General features: G+C 51.1%; 1 protein-coding gene across 1 annotated transcript in view; it reads right to left on the reverse strand.

Annotated features, from left to right (window-relative positions):
• The window catches only part of LOC309536486 (ATPase family AAA domain-containing protein 3), a 50006-nt gene that overhangs the window by 8773 nt on the left and 24407 nt on the right, over positions 1-16826 (reverse strand). Inside the window, exons 12-15 of the mRNA XM_082230739.1 lie at positions 15703-15754; positions 15317-15387; positions 2968-3135; positions 319-427 (exon numbers count right to left, since the gene is read on the reverse strand). Coding sequence (XP_082086865.1) covers positions 319-427; positions 2968-3135; positions 15317-15387; positions 15703-15754 — 400 coding nt within the window. The remainder of the gene's footprint in view (positions 1-318; positions 428-2967; positions 3136-15316; positions 15388-15702; positions 15755-16826) is intronic.

The raw sequence follows: 16826 nt of genomic DNA on the forward strand, positions 1-16826 counted from the left end.
TCCTGTGTTGAATCCATGCATTTACTGCAATTATATTTTGCTTTTCCTCCAAGGTCAAGGCAGCAAACCCAGCTCTCCCCACTCCATTCCACCATCACAATGATTTTGCGAAGTGGGCTACCAGAAGCAATTTCCCCAGATCCCAGGTGTATGCGGGGTTATGGTTACAGGGAAGAAAGAGCATGTTCAGCAACATCTAGAGGGCCAAAGGTTCCCCAGTGCTGAGCTCAGCCAGAGCTAGCTGAAACCAAGCAGACTGGTCTGAGCAGGCAAGACTGTGGTCGAAGCACTGGCTCTGTCATAGGATGCTGGACTTACCTGCCAGGCCACGGCGAGCTGAGAGATCTCTCGGCCAGACATGCCTTCGGTCAGCTTGGCAATCTCTGAACACTTCTTCCCATAGTCAAACTGGGCGAGCTTCAGGCGCCTGGACAGGAAAAAGCACACCAGTTCGCATCAACACTGCCATGTTATATTTATTGGAAGCTGCTGGGAAACACCATAGGTAGGGTCTAAGGCAGCACTTCCCAAACCTGGGTATCCAGCTGTTTTTGGACTACAACTCCCACCATCCTTAGCTAGCTGGACCAGTGGTCAGGGATGATAGGAATTGTAGTCCCAAAACAGATGGAGACCAAAGTTTGGAAAACCCCGGTCTAGGGTTTATAAGTTGTATTCAACTACGTACCCATCAAAAGAGTTCACCCGCTGAAATTAGCGGGCATAAATTAAATCACTTTGATTAATTTATGAAAGCACTCTTGAATAGGGCCAGCGTTGAATGCAACCCTTTCTTCAGTAAATAAATCTATTATATGATTTGCTAGCCAGTGTAGCAGTTTGGTTAGGACCCGCGTTCAAACCCCTGCTCAGTCTGCAACAACTTGGCTCGTCATTCCTTCAGAAAGACCCGCCTTGCAGGAGGGACCGTGAGGCAAGCTTTATGCCAACTCAGGCCCACTGGTCCACCTTCCTAGGTACTGCCTATGCTGGATGGTCTGGGACCTTCTGCATGCCAAACAGATGTCCTCCAGCTGAATTTATGGGGAATCTCCATTTTATGTTATTGCTTTCCGATACAGGGCAGACAACAGTAAGTACCGTATTTTTCGCTCTATAGGACGCACTTCCCCCCTCCAAAAATGAAGGGGAAATGTGTGTGCGTCCTATGGAGTGAATGCAGGCTCCTAGGCTTCAGCGATAGCAACGGGAAGCCTCCAAAACGCAGAGGGAGCGCTCCCTCCGTACTCCGGAGGCTTCTTGTTGCTTTCGCTGAAGCCTGGAGAGCGAGAGGTGTCGGTGCACACCAACCCCTCTCACTCTCCAGGCTTCAGGCAGCTAACCACAAGCCTTCGGAACGCAGCAGGAGTTCCCGCCGCGCTCCGAAGGCTTGCGGATAGCAGCCTTAAGCCTGAGGAGCGCAGCGCCAACTCCCGCTGCACTCCCTGAGCTTCAAGCAGCTATCCCCAAGCCTTAGTAGCACGGCGGGAGTTCCCACCACGCTCCGAAGGCTTGCGGTGGGAGTACTAAGGCTTGCGGATAGCAGCCTGCAGCCCGGGGAGCGCAGCGCCAACTCCTGCTGCACTCCCTGGGCTTCAGGCAGCTATCCGCAAGTCTTCGGAGTGTGGCAGGAGTTCCCACCACGCTCCGAAGGCTTGTGGATAGCAGCCTGCAGCCCGGGGAGCGCAGCGCCAACTCCCACTGCCATCCCCGGGCTTCAGGCAGCTATCCGCAAGCCTTAGGAGCGTGCCCCCAGCCCCGCAAGCTCTGGGAGCGGCGGCAAGGCTGCGCGCAACCTTGCCGTGGCTCCCGGACCTGTTCTGGGGGCTGGGATCGGGGGAAGCTTGGGCTTCCCCCGCCCCAGCCCCTCGGCTAAAAACGAAGCCAAGACAGCGAGTGGGATCCATCCCGCTGGCTGTCTTGGCTTCTGCCAAAGCCGCACGCAGCCTCTCCCGGCTGGAGAGGTTGCGCGCAGCTAAAGAGGAAGCCAAGACAGCCAGCGGGATGGATCCCGCTCGCTGTCTTGGCTTCTTTGCTCTTTGGGGCTGGGGAAAATAATTCCCCCCCTTTATTCCCCCCCCCTAAAAACTAGGTGCGCCCTATGGAGTGAAAAATACGGTACTTCTTCACGCATCGTTAGAACGATGGAATTCGTTCCCACAAGAGGCTGTAGCTACTCAGACAGGGACTGTTGATGCCAAGCCAACTCCGGCCTTGTACAAATGAAAATCTGCCTGGGTAGACCACGCGACTGCAGGAGACGAGCTTGACAAGGCCACCCCTCCTCCCACTCCTGCGGGATCTTGAATGAAGTGGACCGGAAAAGGTTTAAGATGCGCTCCCTGTTGCAAGAGATCTTTGCCCGATACAGGGGGAATCCTCTTGTCAATTCTGCTTCTGCTATTCAGTTGCAAACGATGACAAGTGACTCATGTTCTCAACAGATTTCATAACCCAAATAGGATATATTTGGGAGCAGCAGGGCCCAGTAGTAACATTAGCCAACCTTCAAAGCTAGGCCTGTGACAAAATGCTGCTCTGTAGCCACTGCTGTCGTTCCCTTTTGCTCACCTACCCTGTCCTGACTTCATGCCAATACAGTGGCACCTCTAGTTATGAACTTAATTCGTTTCGGAGGTCCATTCCTAACCTGAAATTGTTCTTAACTAGAGGCACCACTTTAGTTAATGGGGCCTCTTGCTGCTGCTGTGCCGCCAGCACACGATTTCCGTTCTCATCCTGAAGCAAAGTTCTTAACCTGAGGTAACTCTTCCAGGTTAGCAGAGTTTGTAACCTGAAGCGTTTACAACCTAAGGCGCTTGTAACTCGAGGTACTCAGACTTAAGAAAATGGGGGGAGATGTATCCGTGTATAAGATGCCTAATTTTCGGCATTATTTTTAAGGGAAAAAAACCTAGTCATACACTGAAAAATATGGCAATTAATTAAAAAAATAAATATACTGACTGCTTTCCCTCAGTGGCCGGCTTCAGGACGTGCTTGTCAAAATACATCCGGACCAGACGCTCTCTCTCTTCCAGCTCTGGCAGCTTAAAATTAACCATTTCGTCTATCCGGTCATTGATGGCCCAGTCAAACTGCTCCGGTTGGTTGCTGGCTAAGACAAGCATGAACCTGGGGAGAGGAGAAGAGAACCATCATTTTTTTCCTTCTCTTATAAAGCAAGGCAGTTCTATTGGGATTCACTCTCTACATGCGCAACCCCTTCGACTTCAAACAGAGTTGTGCATGCAGGGAGGGTGGGAATACTTCGAGGGACTGTATCAGTGATCAAGTGCGCATCCCCCAAACACCATAAAACCATTCAATGCTCATTCGTTCAATACAGAAAGGCACGCATAGTGTGTGTGTGTGTGTGTGTGTGTGTGTGTGTGTAGGCTTGTATCCAAATGCCAGCCCTACTCAGATGAGATCCACTGAAGTTCACGGACTTAGGTCCACTGATTTCAATGGGACTTGGTTGGGTACAACCCATAACATCTTCATAGAGGCATAAAAATGTCAGGCTGTTGTCAGGATGCAATTCATATGGCTGCAGTGAACTGCCTGTCCCCTCGATTATACAAGGCTGCAGGAAGGTCTAACAGAGGGTCTGAGGTGCTTCCAAAAACTGCTCTCAGAAGCACCTCCCCCACCTCCCTTTAAAAGGCAGTCCCTAATAAATGCACACACACACACACACACACACACACACACACTCCTCCCACTGCAGAAAGTTTTGGCAGCACACAACTGCTAATCAAACCAAATTTCTCCCTCATTCTTAACCAATAATACCACATCCCGCTTTTCTGCAGAATCAAAGTATTTTTATTTATTTCATAAAATTTATACACCACTTGCTGCTAACCCCCCCCAAAAAACCTCATTCAAAACACTACCATACCCTTTGTCACGTAAATACAAAACCGATAACAACACTAATCAGATGAAGTACCTGCATACAAGGAACGCTAGAATTCTTAAAAGCATCTTCATGTGGAACAGTACAAGATCGATATAAGAATTCCACACCGTGGATATTGCCAATACAGTGGTGCCCCGCAAGACGAATGCCTCGCAATACAAAAAACTCGCTAGACGAAAGTTTTTTCCGTTCGCGATTTGCCTCGCAAGACGAATTTCCCCTATGGGCTTGCTTCGCAAGACGAAAACGTCTCGCGACTTTTTTTCTTTGACTAAAAACAAAGACATGTTTTGTTTATAAAGTTAATTTATTTTCCCTTAAATTTTTGAACTGCTCTTTACAGTATGTGTGACTTTAAAGAGCAGTTAATAAACTGTTGTTGTACCAAATTTGGCTTTGTTTGGACTTTTTTTGACCATAGGAACGCATTAATTGATTTTCAATGCATTCCTATGGGATTTCGTGCTTCGCAAGACGAAAAATTCGCTAGACGACAAAAATTGCGGAACGAATTAATTTCGTCTTGCGGGGCACCACTGTATAAGAACTGAATAGATTGTATTTCCTGATGAATCTGCTGGACTTTAATTTCTCATAATATGTTTCATTTATATGACATGTTGGTCTACAGAATGATATATTTTGATATATGTTGAATTGCATTTAAAAAGAATTTATATAGTCACATACAGTGGTACCTCTGGATACGAACGGGATCTGTTCCGGATCCCCATTCGCATCCTGAAGCGAACGTAATCCGCGCCTGCGCATCGCGGCTCACTGCATCTGCGCATGCGGCGAAACCCACAAGTAACATGTTCCGTTACTTCTGGGTCACCGCGGAGCGCAACCAGAAAGCGCTCAACCTGAAGCATATTTAACCGAAGGTAGGACTGTATAGCCTGTTACGTTGTTTGTGTTGTTATCAGGTAAAAAAACACACCCTCAAAGTGGTTTATTAAAAAAGAAGAAGGCGCGCACACACACACACACACACACACACACACACACACAAACACACAATGAGTGTATGCTGGTGAAGCTTAAAAGCAAAAATCCTATGCCTATCTACTCATTATTTTATATCCCATGGGTCTCACTTCCCAGGACTTGTGTGTTTAGCATCGCAGACTAAGGCACACCCTCTTCTGCCTCTTGCCTCCTTTACTTCTCTCAAAGCGCTCCCAGCTCCTTCCCAAAACTTCACGCAGTGCTTTAAGCATCCATTTGCTTCACAGCCAGCGCCTGCCGCCTCTCTTCTGTCCGCAACCCCCTCCGGCCCTCTCTCTCGCTGACTGACAATAAGCCCTGATTTAATGGCGCATTATGATTTGAATCAGCCTCTTTTCCTAATGGGTGCTGGCGGCGACACTCTCACCATCTGCTCTGAGATGGCCCCCCTGGGGTCAGCGGGGGGAGGGGGGGAGGCCAGGGGGGTGCCACCACCTCCACATTCATTCGGAAACTGGCTACTTTTCTTGATTTCCCCATTCCTGGTTTGCGGCTACGCAGCCCTGATGAGATCCCAGAGGGACAGACACAATGACCCAAAGTCCTAAATGCTTTCCCAGACAACAATGACAAAAAAGGGGGCAATTTCTTACCTGTTACCGTATTTTTCCGTGTATAACATGACCCCCTGTATAAGGTGACCCCTACTTTGGGGAGTCCAAAATTAAGAAATCAGTATTTTAAAGTTCAGCTTTTGGAGGAAAGCGCCCAAAATTGCTTTTTCTTTCTTTTGAAAATCGCCAAAAAAAAAGTTGTTCTGGCAGTCAAGTGACTCAGGAGCTGCCAGAAGCCACCAGCTCACCCAAGACTCACCGTATAAATCTGCATATAAGACGACCCCCCAATTTTTGACTAAAAAAATTGGGGGGGGGGACATAGTCTTGTACATGGAAAAATACGGTATTTAAATAACATCCTTTTAACATGCACAATATTTAACAGACTATTTCTGATAATGACAATAAACCCCAGAATGTATTTATTTATTTCTGGGGTAGGGAACTTTTTTTCTCCAGCCCGAGGTCCACATTCCCCTCTGGGCAACATTGTGGGGGCCACATAACAGGGCTGGGCAAGGGCAGAGCCAAAAGTTGGTGAAGCCATGGACCCTTCCCGATGCAAAACTCATGCAGAAATCTTAGTGTTGCATCCAGCTAAGTTCTACTCAGAGCAGACAAAATTATTATTTCTATGTTAGTCATATGCATTAGCTTCAAGGGGTCTACTTGGAGTGGAAGAGAACACACACACACGACACACACTCACAAACAAGGCAAGCAAGAAGCATTATTACAGTTCAAAGGCAGCCCTGTTGAGTTTTTATTTCTCCTCCTTTCATTTCAATGGCTTTAACCTGACAAAAATCTCCTTCTCTTCTGCCTTTTTATAGTGATACCTTATTTTACAAGGCGTATTATATGGTGTATAAACTGCATTATACTGATTTACTGTAAATTTTGTTCCAGTTAACCCGTGGCAAGATGGCCACAAATATAGCTTGGCTTATACAGTGGCCAATAAATAAATAGTTTATTAGGGATGTGCACATTTGGTACAAACTGGAAACATCCTCCCTTTCCCTTCCCAACCAACATAAGCAGAATCTGTAGTATTATTATTTAATGTTTCCAGCCTAAGGCAAAGTATAAGAGCAAGAAAACTATTTAGACTGTCCTGGAGCTGTTCCGCTTCACATTTAGCACACTCCTAGCGCAGGCCCTGAAATGAAGAACCTCAGAGTGGCTGGTTTGAACAGCAGGTACCAGGAGGGCCGTGGATCAGGGTTCAAATCCCCATGCAGGGCTGAGGAAGACCCTGACCACAAACTCTAGAGAGATGCTGCCTATCAACATAGACTGGCTTTCTCCAACTCTAGATGTCACTAACTACAATTCCCAATATCCTTGACTGTTGGCCATGCTGGCTGGGGCTGATGGGAGTTGGAGTGCAACAACATCTGAAAGAACAATACTGAGCTAGATGGGCCATGTCTGACTAGGGAGGCGTATACAACCGTACATTTAAAGCACATGACTCCCAACCCCAAAGAACCCTGGGAATTGTAGTTTATGCCTCACAGAGCTACAATTCCCAGCACTCTTAACGAACTACAGTTCCCAGGATCCTTGGGGATGGGGAATGTCATGTGCTTTAAATACATGGTGTGTACACAAGCCTGTCTGACACAGCTTCTTACGCTACTGTTTTTCTGGCCGAATCTCTCTATCACGTTTAAAATTCATATAGGTTCCCCAGACCACCTCAGATTCACTCCTCAAACAAAAGTAAAAATGCACAGAGCAAAACAAAAACAAGAATTACAGGGGTCAAGTGGTGGTTTAACCAAATCTAGCAGTTTGAAAGCACACCAGTGCAAGTAGATAAATAGGTACCACTGCGGTGGGAAGGTTAATGGCATTTCCGCATGCTCTGGTTTCCATCACGGTGTCCCATTGTGCCAGAAACGGTTTAGTCATGCTGGCCACATGACCCGGAAAGCTGTCTGCGGACAAACGCTGGCTCCCTTGGCCTAAAAGCGAGCTGAGCGCCGCAACCCCATAGCTTCCTCTGACTGGACTTAACCGTCCTACCTTTTTACCTTAACCAAACTTCAGAAGCATAAAAAAGCTTGAGTGAGAGGCGTCTCCTGTTTGCGCTTCTGGGGGCACTCTGAATAGGAGAACTGGCAGGCATTTTGGAAGAGGATGAGAGGGCAGCCATCTTGGACCCAACCAGTTGCTCTTGGAAACAGTAACTCTGAACGTCCAGGACTCAGCATTCCTGAAGGGTTTGCTAGAAGCGTAAAATTGGCTACTTAAAAGCACACATTTTCCTGACAGAAGGCAGAATTGCCAGTTAACTGTCTCCCGGGGGGCTCATTATTGGTGGATTCGCATACATTACTGTGGCGTTGAGTGACTGGAGTCAATTCCTTACAGGCTCTGCAGAACATTGTTTTTTTAAGAGGGAACCCAGACCTATTCCCTAAATGAAGATATGTACCAATCAAATTTGCTTTTTGTATGTGTGTGTGTGTGTGGGGGGGGAGAGTAGAACCATCAAAACAGGATAACTAGAGTGAAGCCAAATGTATAATTAGACAGGCCTGCGGGCAATAAGGAATTCTGCAGTGGAAAGCAACGCTGAGATAATATCCCATTTCATCATTTATTTATTTTAAAACAAAATGGGTTGGCTATGCCCAGAGAACGCTCAAAATCCAAGAGTAATGCATATGTCTATGGTATGGGGGGAACTTTGTTCAGCCTGAGGGCCAGATTCCATTCTTGACAACCTTCCAGGGGCCACATGGGCGGAGCCAGAGGCAAAAGTGGGTGGAGCTATACAGTGGTACCTCGGATTAAGTACTTAATTTGTTCCGGAGGTCCGTACTTAACCTGAAACTGTTCTTAACCTGAAGCACCACTTTAGCTAATGGGGCCTCCTGCTGCTGCTGCGCCGCCGGAGCCCGATTTCTGTTCTCATCCTGAAGCAAAGTTCTTAATCTGAAGCACTATTTCTGGGTTAGCGGAAAGTTCTTAACCTGAAGCATATGTGTCAGGGGTTCAGAAGCAGAGACGCAGAGAAGGGTGGAAACAGAGAGCGAGGGGGAGGAAGCCGAAGGGAGAATGAGTGATGATGACGACCCGAGATCTCCAAGCCTAAGCAGTGAGTCAGAGGACTCCCAAAAGGGAGCCCCAGTGAGCAGAGCAAGGGGGGGATCCGGGGGGACACCCCAGGAGGAAGGGAACAGAGGAGATTCAGAGAGCAGCAGCTGGAAGTCGGGACCCACGCTCATAACTGAGGGCGGCAGCAGCTGGAAGTCGGGACCCACGCTCAAGACTGAGAGCAGCAGGGAGGAAGGTAGCCAGGCATCGGGTTCCGGAGGCTGTCAGCAGGAGGGAGGGCACGAGTCAGGGGTGGTCACGCCCTCCTCAGAGAGCGAGGCAACGGTTAAGAGGAAAGTAGAGAGTTGGGCGCGCGCGCCAAGTTCAAATGCAGCGGAAGCTGGAGCAGTAAGCAGCCCGGAGAGTGAGCCAGGTCCTAAAGCCCGCCGCAAGGAGGCAGAAGGATCAGGGGGGTCAGCGTCAGAGGAGAGTAGAAGGGAGGAGGCCCAGGGGGGCAGAAGGACCCAGAGACGTAGGGAGAGGCGAAGGAGGTGGAGCAAGGCTAGGGTATTAAGCTGGTGTGCAAGAGGCGGGGACTCAGACGGGTCTTCGCCGACCTAGAGCAGAAGGTGTAGAGCTGCACGCTGCAGTTCGGAAATGAAACCTGTAACTCAATAAAGACTCTTTTAAAGTGGACGCTGTGTGGCGTGGTCCTATGTGAGCTGGGACCTGGTAGCAGCTCTGACAGTAAGACCCGTCTCTTCAAAGCTTCAGAAACCTGAAACCTCGCAGCGGGAGCAGAAGCCGCTAGGGGAGGAAGAGGGGTGTCTGTAAGCGAGCTCACAAAGGTTAGCAAGATGACGGAAGAACAGAGGATCTCCGCGCTGCAAGAGGCAGTGACCCAGTTGTCCTCAGAGGTATTGGCTTCCAAGAAACGGGAGGAGGAGACTACAGCCGCCTACAGAGACCTACACGCCAGGTTTGAAATGCTTGTTAAGCAAGGGCAACCGGGACCCAGACCGGAGGGCGTGGGATTGGCACGGAGAGCAGGAGGGCTTGTGGCTCACTTCGATGGGACTTTGCAACAGTACCCTAATTTTAGAGCAGACGTAATGTGCGCACTGCAACTGCTGGCAAAAGACTTTAGAGATGAGGAAGAGAAGGTGGGGTTCATATTGTCCCATTTGCATGGGGATGCCAAAGCCTGGCTGCGCAATTTGTGGAGGGATAAAGATCCGGCGCTTCAGAATGCAGATGCCTTTATCAAAGCGATGGATGCGTGTTTTTTGTCTACTATTGATGTGGATCTTGCCAGACGGGAGATTCATGGACTAAAACAAGGGAGGGCGAGCGTCCGGCAGTATCACGCCCGATTTTTTGCGCTGGTCAGTGCTTTAGAATGGGATCGGGATTCGCCCCCTGTCAGAGACCTCTTCTGGGAGGGTCTAAGTTCAGCGGTTAAGGATGAAATTGCAAGGGGGGAGAGGCCCCGAAGCACGCAGGAGGTGGTCCAAAGGGCGCTGACTGTGGGGGTGAGGCTGGAAGAACGTCCATGGTGCAGAGATGAAGGACGTGGAGGGCGCGAAGCAGCGAGAAGTTTCTCTTTCGTTCCGAGGGAAGCAGCGCGTGCGCAATCCACACCTCCGCCAGGAGGGGGAGGGGAACCGATGGAGGTTGGAGGTGCAAGGGCTCAGTCAGCAGCCAGAGCCCTAGCACCGGCAGCAGTGAAAGCGAAGCCTCCTAGAGGGAACAGGAAGTGTTACATCTGCGAGGATCCAGGCCATTTGGCGAAGGAGTGTCCCCGGAGGCTCCACAAGCACACTGCAGCCTCAGCAATGGTGACTGCAGCAACGCAGCAAGGAGAACCACAGCAGGGAAACGACAATGTCTGGCTGGAGACGGAGGCACTGGGGCCCAGCCAGACGCATCTGTGAAGCAGTCCCCAGCAATCTTGCAACCCACGGATCCCCTCCCACCCAAACCAGTAGTGCAGCTCACAGCATCTCTCCAGCTACCCGACGGCGTCACTATCGAAGTGCCGCTTTCTGTGGATTCTGGAAGCAACGCAGACTTTATAGCGCAGAGCTTTGTGGAGCAGCACGCTATACAGCTATTGCCTGCCACTCTGCCCCTGCAAGTCGTCACAGTGGATGGCAGAGAGTTGCTAGGGGGGCAGGTGGTGAAGCAGACGCCACCGATGGTGATGCGCCTTGGCAACCACAGGGAAGTCATCAGTTTTAATGTCACCCAACTGTCGGACACGCCCATTGTGTTGGGCATGAGTTGGCTGGACAGGCACAGTCCGACACTGGCTTGGTACCAGAGACAACTGATCTTCGGCTCCTCTTATTGCGCAGAACACTGCATCCTGCCCCGACGGGAGGGAGAGGAGGAGGAATCACAACTGCAGTTGGGAACGTTGCAAGCGGTCCCCCACAAATACGCGAGCTTTTTGGAGGTCTTCTGCGAGAAGGAGGCGGACAAGCTACCCCCTCACCGGCCATATGACTGCAAGATTGACCTCCTACCGGGGGCGACGCTGCCGAAGGGGCGGCTATACTCCATGTCTGAAGATGAAATGCAGGAACTCAAACAGTTCATCGAGCATAATCTGGAGCGTGGCTTCATCAGAGAGTCCAAGGCAGTGGGGGGCAGTCCCGTTTTCTTCGTGAAAAAGAAAGACACGCCCCAAAAAAGACTAGTTGTGGACTACCGCCTTTTGAACCAGATGACCAAACCGTCTGATTACCCCATGCCCAGGATTGACGACCTCCTCGCGACGGTGCGCAAGGGACGCGTGTTCACCAAGTTGGACCTGCGAGGGGCGTACAATCTCATCCGCATGCGGGAGGGCGATGAGTGGAAGACGGCCATGTTCACACCGCTGGGCACCTACGAATACAGAGTTATGCCCTTTGGATTACAAAATGGCTCTCACTGTTTTCAAGCTTTTATGCATCACGTGTTGGAGGGACTCCTCTACAAGACATGCGTCTGCTTCCTGGATGACATCCTGATTTTCTCTGACTCGCAGCAAGCTCACGACCGAGACGTGAGGGAGGTGCTCAGCAGGTTGCAACAACATAGACTGTACGCCAAGCTGGAGAAGTGCCAGTTCGACACGACGGAGGTGGATTTCCTGGGATACAAGTTGTCGGACAAGGGGATAGCCATGGACAGCACCAAGGTTCGTGCGGTATTGGATTGGAAAAGCCCGCGCAACCGGAAGGAGGTCCAGCGGTTTGTCGGCTTCGCCAACTTCTATCGCAAGTTTATCAAGGGGTTCGCGATGCAGACGGCAGCAATTACGGACACGCTCAGCTCCAAAAAAAAGAAATTCGTCTGGACGGAGCAGGCGGAACAGTCCTTTCAAGCGCTCAAGCATCTCTTCGCATCGGAGAAGCAACTGCTGCATATCGACCCCAGTAAACCGTTGAGGGTAGAGACAGACGCGTCAGACAGAGCCGTGGGAGCTGTCCTGCTGCAGCGAGACCCGCAGGGGGTGTGGCGGCCGGGAGCGTTCTACTCCAGAAAGCTCAGCAAGTCGGAGCAGAACTACACCATCTGGGACAGGGAGTTGCTGGCCATTCATGCAGCTTTCAAGGCGTGGAGGCACTTCCTAATCGGCGCCAAGCACACGGTGCAGGTCTGCACGGACCACAAGAATCTGGAGCACTGGCGCACGGCTCAGTTCCTGAACCAGAGGCAGATACGTTGGGCGGAGTTCTTTGCTGACTTCAATTTCCGAATAGAGTACGTCCCAGGCGACACCAACATCATGGCGGATGCACTGTCCCGAAAACCGCAATACCTAGAAGAGGTGACGCCAGCGGCGGCCATGCACATCTTCGCACCGACGGCGTGGGCGTGTGCCTCAGCTACAGTAGACCTGGATGCGGTGCGACGTGCATTGCGGGACGACTCATTCGCGCAAGACAAGATGGCGGAACTGCTCAGAGGCACGGCTACCACGGACGAGTTCCAGGTGCGGGACGGCTTGCTCCTACGCAAAGGGGCTGTCTATGTACCAGGAGACGACCTTCGCGCCAAGGTACTGCAACAGTTGCACGACGCACCCACGGCCGGTCACTTTGGCACAGAGAAAACGATGGAATTAGTCGCGAGAGACTTCTGGTGGCCCAGGCTGAGAGGAGAGGTCGCGGACTACGTCGCGAGGTGCGACACATGCCAGAGGGCCAAGCCGGTACACAGACCACCGGCGGGACTGTTAGAACCGCTGCAAACACCGTTTGAACCGTGGGAGAGGGTTGCCCTGGACTTTGTGACGGATTTACCCAACTCGAGAGGCAAGACAGCTGTGCTAGTGGTGGTGGACTTGTTCACCAAGATGGCACATTTCATTCCGTGTGCGAAGGTGGCCACGGCGGAACAAACCGCCAAACTGTTCATAGATCACGTGTTCAAAGTGCATGGCCTGCCACGGTCTATCCTGTCCGACCGCGGACGCCAGTTCATCTCGTCTTTCTGGCAGAAGCTGATGGGTTTTCTAAATGTCAAGGTCAATCTGGCATCAGCAAGACACCCGCAGACCAACGGGCAAGCAGAGAGGGTCAATGCCATCATGCAGCAGTACCTGAGATGCTATGCCAATCAACAGCCTGCGACGTGGGTGGATTACCTGCCGCTAGCCGAGTTCGCTTACAACAACACGAAGCACGTGTCCACAGGAGTGACGCCGTTCTTTGCCAACAATGGGAGGAATCCCAGAACCTTCCCGGGACTGGAGAGAGTGGGGGAAGGAGAACCACAGACGGCGGACGCGTTCGCGTCAGAGCTGCAGGCGGTCCACGATCAACTCAGACGGCAGCTGGAGCTAGCTAAGCACGCCTACAAGGTGCAAGCTGACAAGCACAGGCGGGTTGGCGAAGTGATCCAAGTGGGAGACTGGGTCTGGTTGGCAGCCCACGCAGTGCCGACCAGGTCGCTTGCCAAGAAGAAGTTGGGGCACAAGCAGATCGGTCCGTACCAAGTCGAAGCGCAGATCAACCCGGTAGCCTTCCGACTGGCGCTGCCGGAGGGTTCCAGAATGCATCCGGTGTTCCACAGGTCGGTGCTCACTCCCTACAAGGCACCTCACAGGTTCCAGGAGCCAGGGACGGCGCCAAGTCCGCTCCGGGAACGGACGGAGACGCGGGAGGTGAAGCACCAGGACCACATCAACGAGGTCACGGAGATTTTGGACTCCAGATGGGGGGAAGAGGGAGTCGAATACCTCTTAGCCAGAGAGGGCACCCGGGCCAGCGCCAATAGCTGGGTACCAGACTACGCTTTGGAGGAACCCCTGCTCAAGGACGAGTTTCATGCCCTCTTCCCACACAAACCCATGCCAGCGAGCTTCTTCGACGACTGGTTGTTCACACCCACACTTTCTTCCAGCACGTTCCATGGATTCGACTCAGAAGGGGAACCCGCACGGAGCACCCGTTCCCCAGAAGGTTCACCGGCAGGTTCGGCATCAGGCAACTCGTATTGGTGGGACGATCGACCAGAGGAGCGATGGCGCAGGAAGTGGCTGGAGATGCCAGGTCGAGCGACCGACGCAGAGACTGACATGGACGTGTTCGGGGAGGACCTCGGGTTCGAGCACGGCGGTACAGAGATGGAAGAGCAACAAGTCAACGTCGACGACCGCGAGGGGGAAGACTCGGAGGTCTTCAGTTGGCGGCCACCCACGGGGAGCGACCTGTATCCAGCATTCCCTCCCATGATGATGGAGCGCCCAGCACCCACACCTGACAGCGGGGAGGGGGGAAGGGGGGGCTTCGAGGGGGGGATGGATGTCAGGGGTTCAGAAGCAGAGACGCAGAGAAGGGTGGAAACAGAGAGCGAGGGGGAGGAAGCCGAAGGGAGAATGAGTGATGATGACGACCCGAGATCTCCAAGCCTAAGCAGTGAGTCAGAGGACTCCCAAAAGGGAGCCCCAGTGAGCAGAGCAAGGGGGGGATCCGGGGGGACACCCCAGGAGGAAGGGAACAGAGGAGATTCAGAGAGCAGCAGCTGGAAGTCGGGACCCACGCTCATAACTGAGGGCGGCAGCAGCTGGAAGTCGGGACCCACGCTCAAGACTGAGAGCAGCAGGGAGGAAGGTAGCCAGGCATCGGGTTCCGGAGGCTGTCAGCAGGAGGGAGGGCACGAGTCAGGGGTGGTCACGCCCTCCTCAGAGAGCGAGGCAACGGTTAAGAGGAAAGTAGAGAGTTGGGCGCGCGCGCCAAGTTCAAATGCAGCGGAAGCTGGAGCAGTAAGCAGCCCGGAGAGTGAGCCAGGTCCTAAAGCCCGCCGCAAGGAGGCAGAAGGATCAGGGGGGTCAGCGTCAGAGGAGAGTAGAAGGGAGGAGGCCCAGGGGGGCAGAAGGACCCAGAGACGTAGGGAGAGGCGAAGGAGGTGGAGCAAGGCTAGGGTATTAAGCTGGTGTGCAAGAGGCGGGGACTCAGACGGGTCTTCGCCGACCTAGAGCAGAAGGTGTAGAGCTGCACGCTGCAGTTCGGAAATGAAACCTGTAACTCAATAAAGACTCTTTTAAAGTGGACGCTGTGTGGCGTGGTCCTATGTGAGCTGGGACCTGGTAGCAGCTCTGACAATATGTAACCCGAGGTACCACTGTATATGGAAGGTAAGGCGACCTTGGAAGTCAATGGATCTAATCTGAGTAGGACAAATGTTGGACACAACCCAAAGAGTCTGTTTCATCTTCAGCATGACACACCTTCAGATATTGGAAGATGGCTCTTATGTTTCCCCTGAATCTTACTTGTTGCTGTGCTGCCCCGTCCTGTGCAGGAAGGCATTCAACGTGGCTCGTAGGTCTTCGCTGATTTTTTCCTGCAAGGAGGAGAAATCACAATTAAATTAACCATGCATTAAAATATAAAAATACAGAAAACACATACTCCTTCAGTTAGTTATTATCAAGTACTTATAACCTGTTTTTCACAGAATATTTCACAATCCCAAGCAGGGAATAACGAAACTAACTAAATGTGTGTTTTCTGTATAACCATATTTTAATTATTTTATTTCGTGGTTCCCCACCCTACGATTGCGAAACATTCCACGAAAAGCAGTGGAAAACTAAAAACTAAACGATAGCATGCGTACAACATGCAAGAGAGAGAGAAGGGAGTGTGAAATACTTGCCGTAGACCTCTTCCGCAGGAACGCATCAGCTTCGTCCACAAACAACAAGAGGCTGTTAAAGAAAATGAAAAACCCGGGTGAGCTTGGCAGGAGCAGTGGGTCAAGCAAATGGGCCCACCATCCTTGCAGAGTTGGGCCATCACCAATCCAAAATTCACTCAATATGCTTGGGTGTAAAAAAATAACAAATATGGGGTTGTGCCTAACCAAGACCTCCTTGGAGCGTGCCCACTGGAGGACCTAAGTTAGACAAGTTCATTCATTTCAATGCATCTGCTCAGAGTAGATTTTGTGGCATCTATTGCTTTTGGGTTGTCGCCCACGTTAGTCAGTCCTACTCAGAGTAGGCCCGTTAAAATTTAACACGCGCATGAGCAACTTAGGTCCGCTAATTTCCATGGGGCAGCTCTGAGGACTGCATGAAAGCCTTTGATTTTTATCCATGATACGGTCTAAGAGAGAATTTTGCTTTCTGGTCCGTTACGCTGCTTTAAAGGCACATTATATACGCAAGCTTCATCTGTTAAGGTTTCGTTCTGATATTGTACAATTTTTTAACTTGGTGCTTTAAACTGGGTTGTCAACAGCTTTTGAGATTAAATAACAACAGCAGCGGCAGCAGCAGCGAAAACAATGCACGGAAACAATTCAAATAAATAAATAAAGCGACTACAACAGTAGCAACAGCTCCTCTCGTCAGCATCTGCCAGCGCAGCCGATAGGCATGGATGATGGGAGTTGTAGATCAAAAACAAACTCCTCCCATCAGCCAGCATGTCCAATGGCCAGGTGTGAACTAGACTGATAAAACCATGGATATGTTTTTCTGTGTTACTATGCTCCCTGGCATACAAACCACAATGATTTTTATTTTTAAAAAGACTCCTTAAGGAATGGAGTAGCATGAAAACACACCATAGCTCTAGGGTTTGGCTTGTAAAGTACCAAAGGGGAGGAGGGTTTCAGAAGTCACTCAGGGAGCTATAAGAGGCTGCTTTGTCACATTCTGGGATCTGCAATTCTGCTGGCTTTCTCTCCCCCCCCCCCCAGTCGGTGAATAATTTAACACGGACCGCCAATGCATTTTTAAACACAAGCAGCGTTTCAGCTTTTCTTGCCCTTTC

Source organism: Podarcis vaucheri (genome assembly GCF_965113315.1).
Source record: "Podarcis vaucheri genome assembly, chromosome: 7".
Classification (NCBI taxonomy): domain Eukaryota; kingdom Metazoa; phylum Chordata; class Lepidosauria; order Squamata; family Lacertidae; genus Podarcis; species Podarcis vaucheri.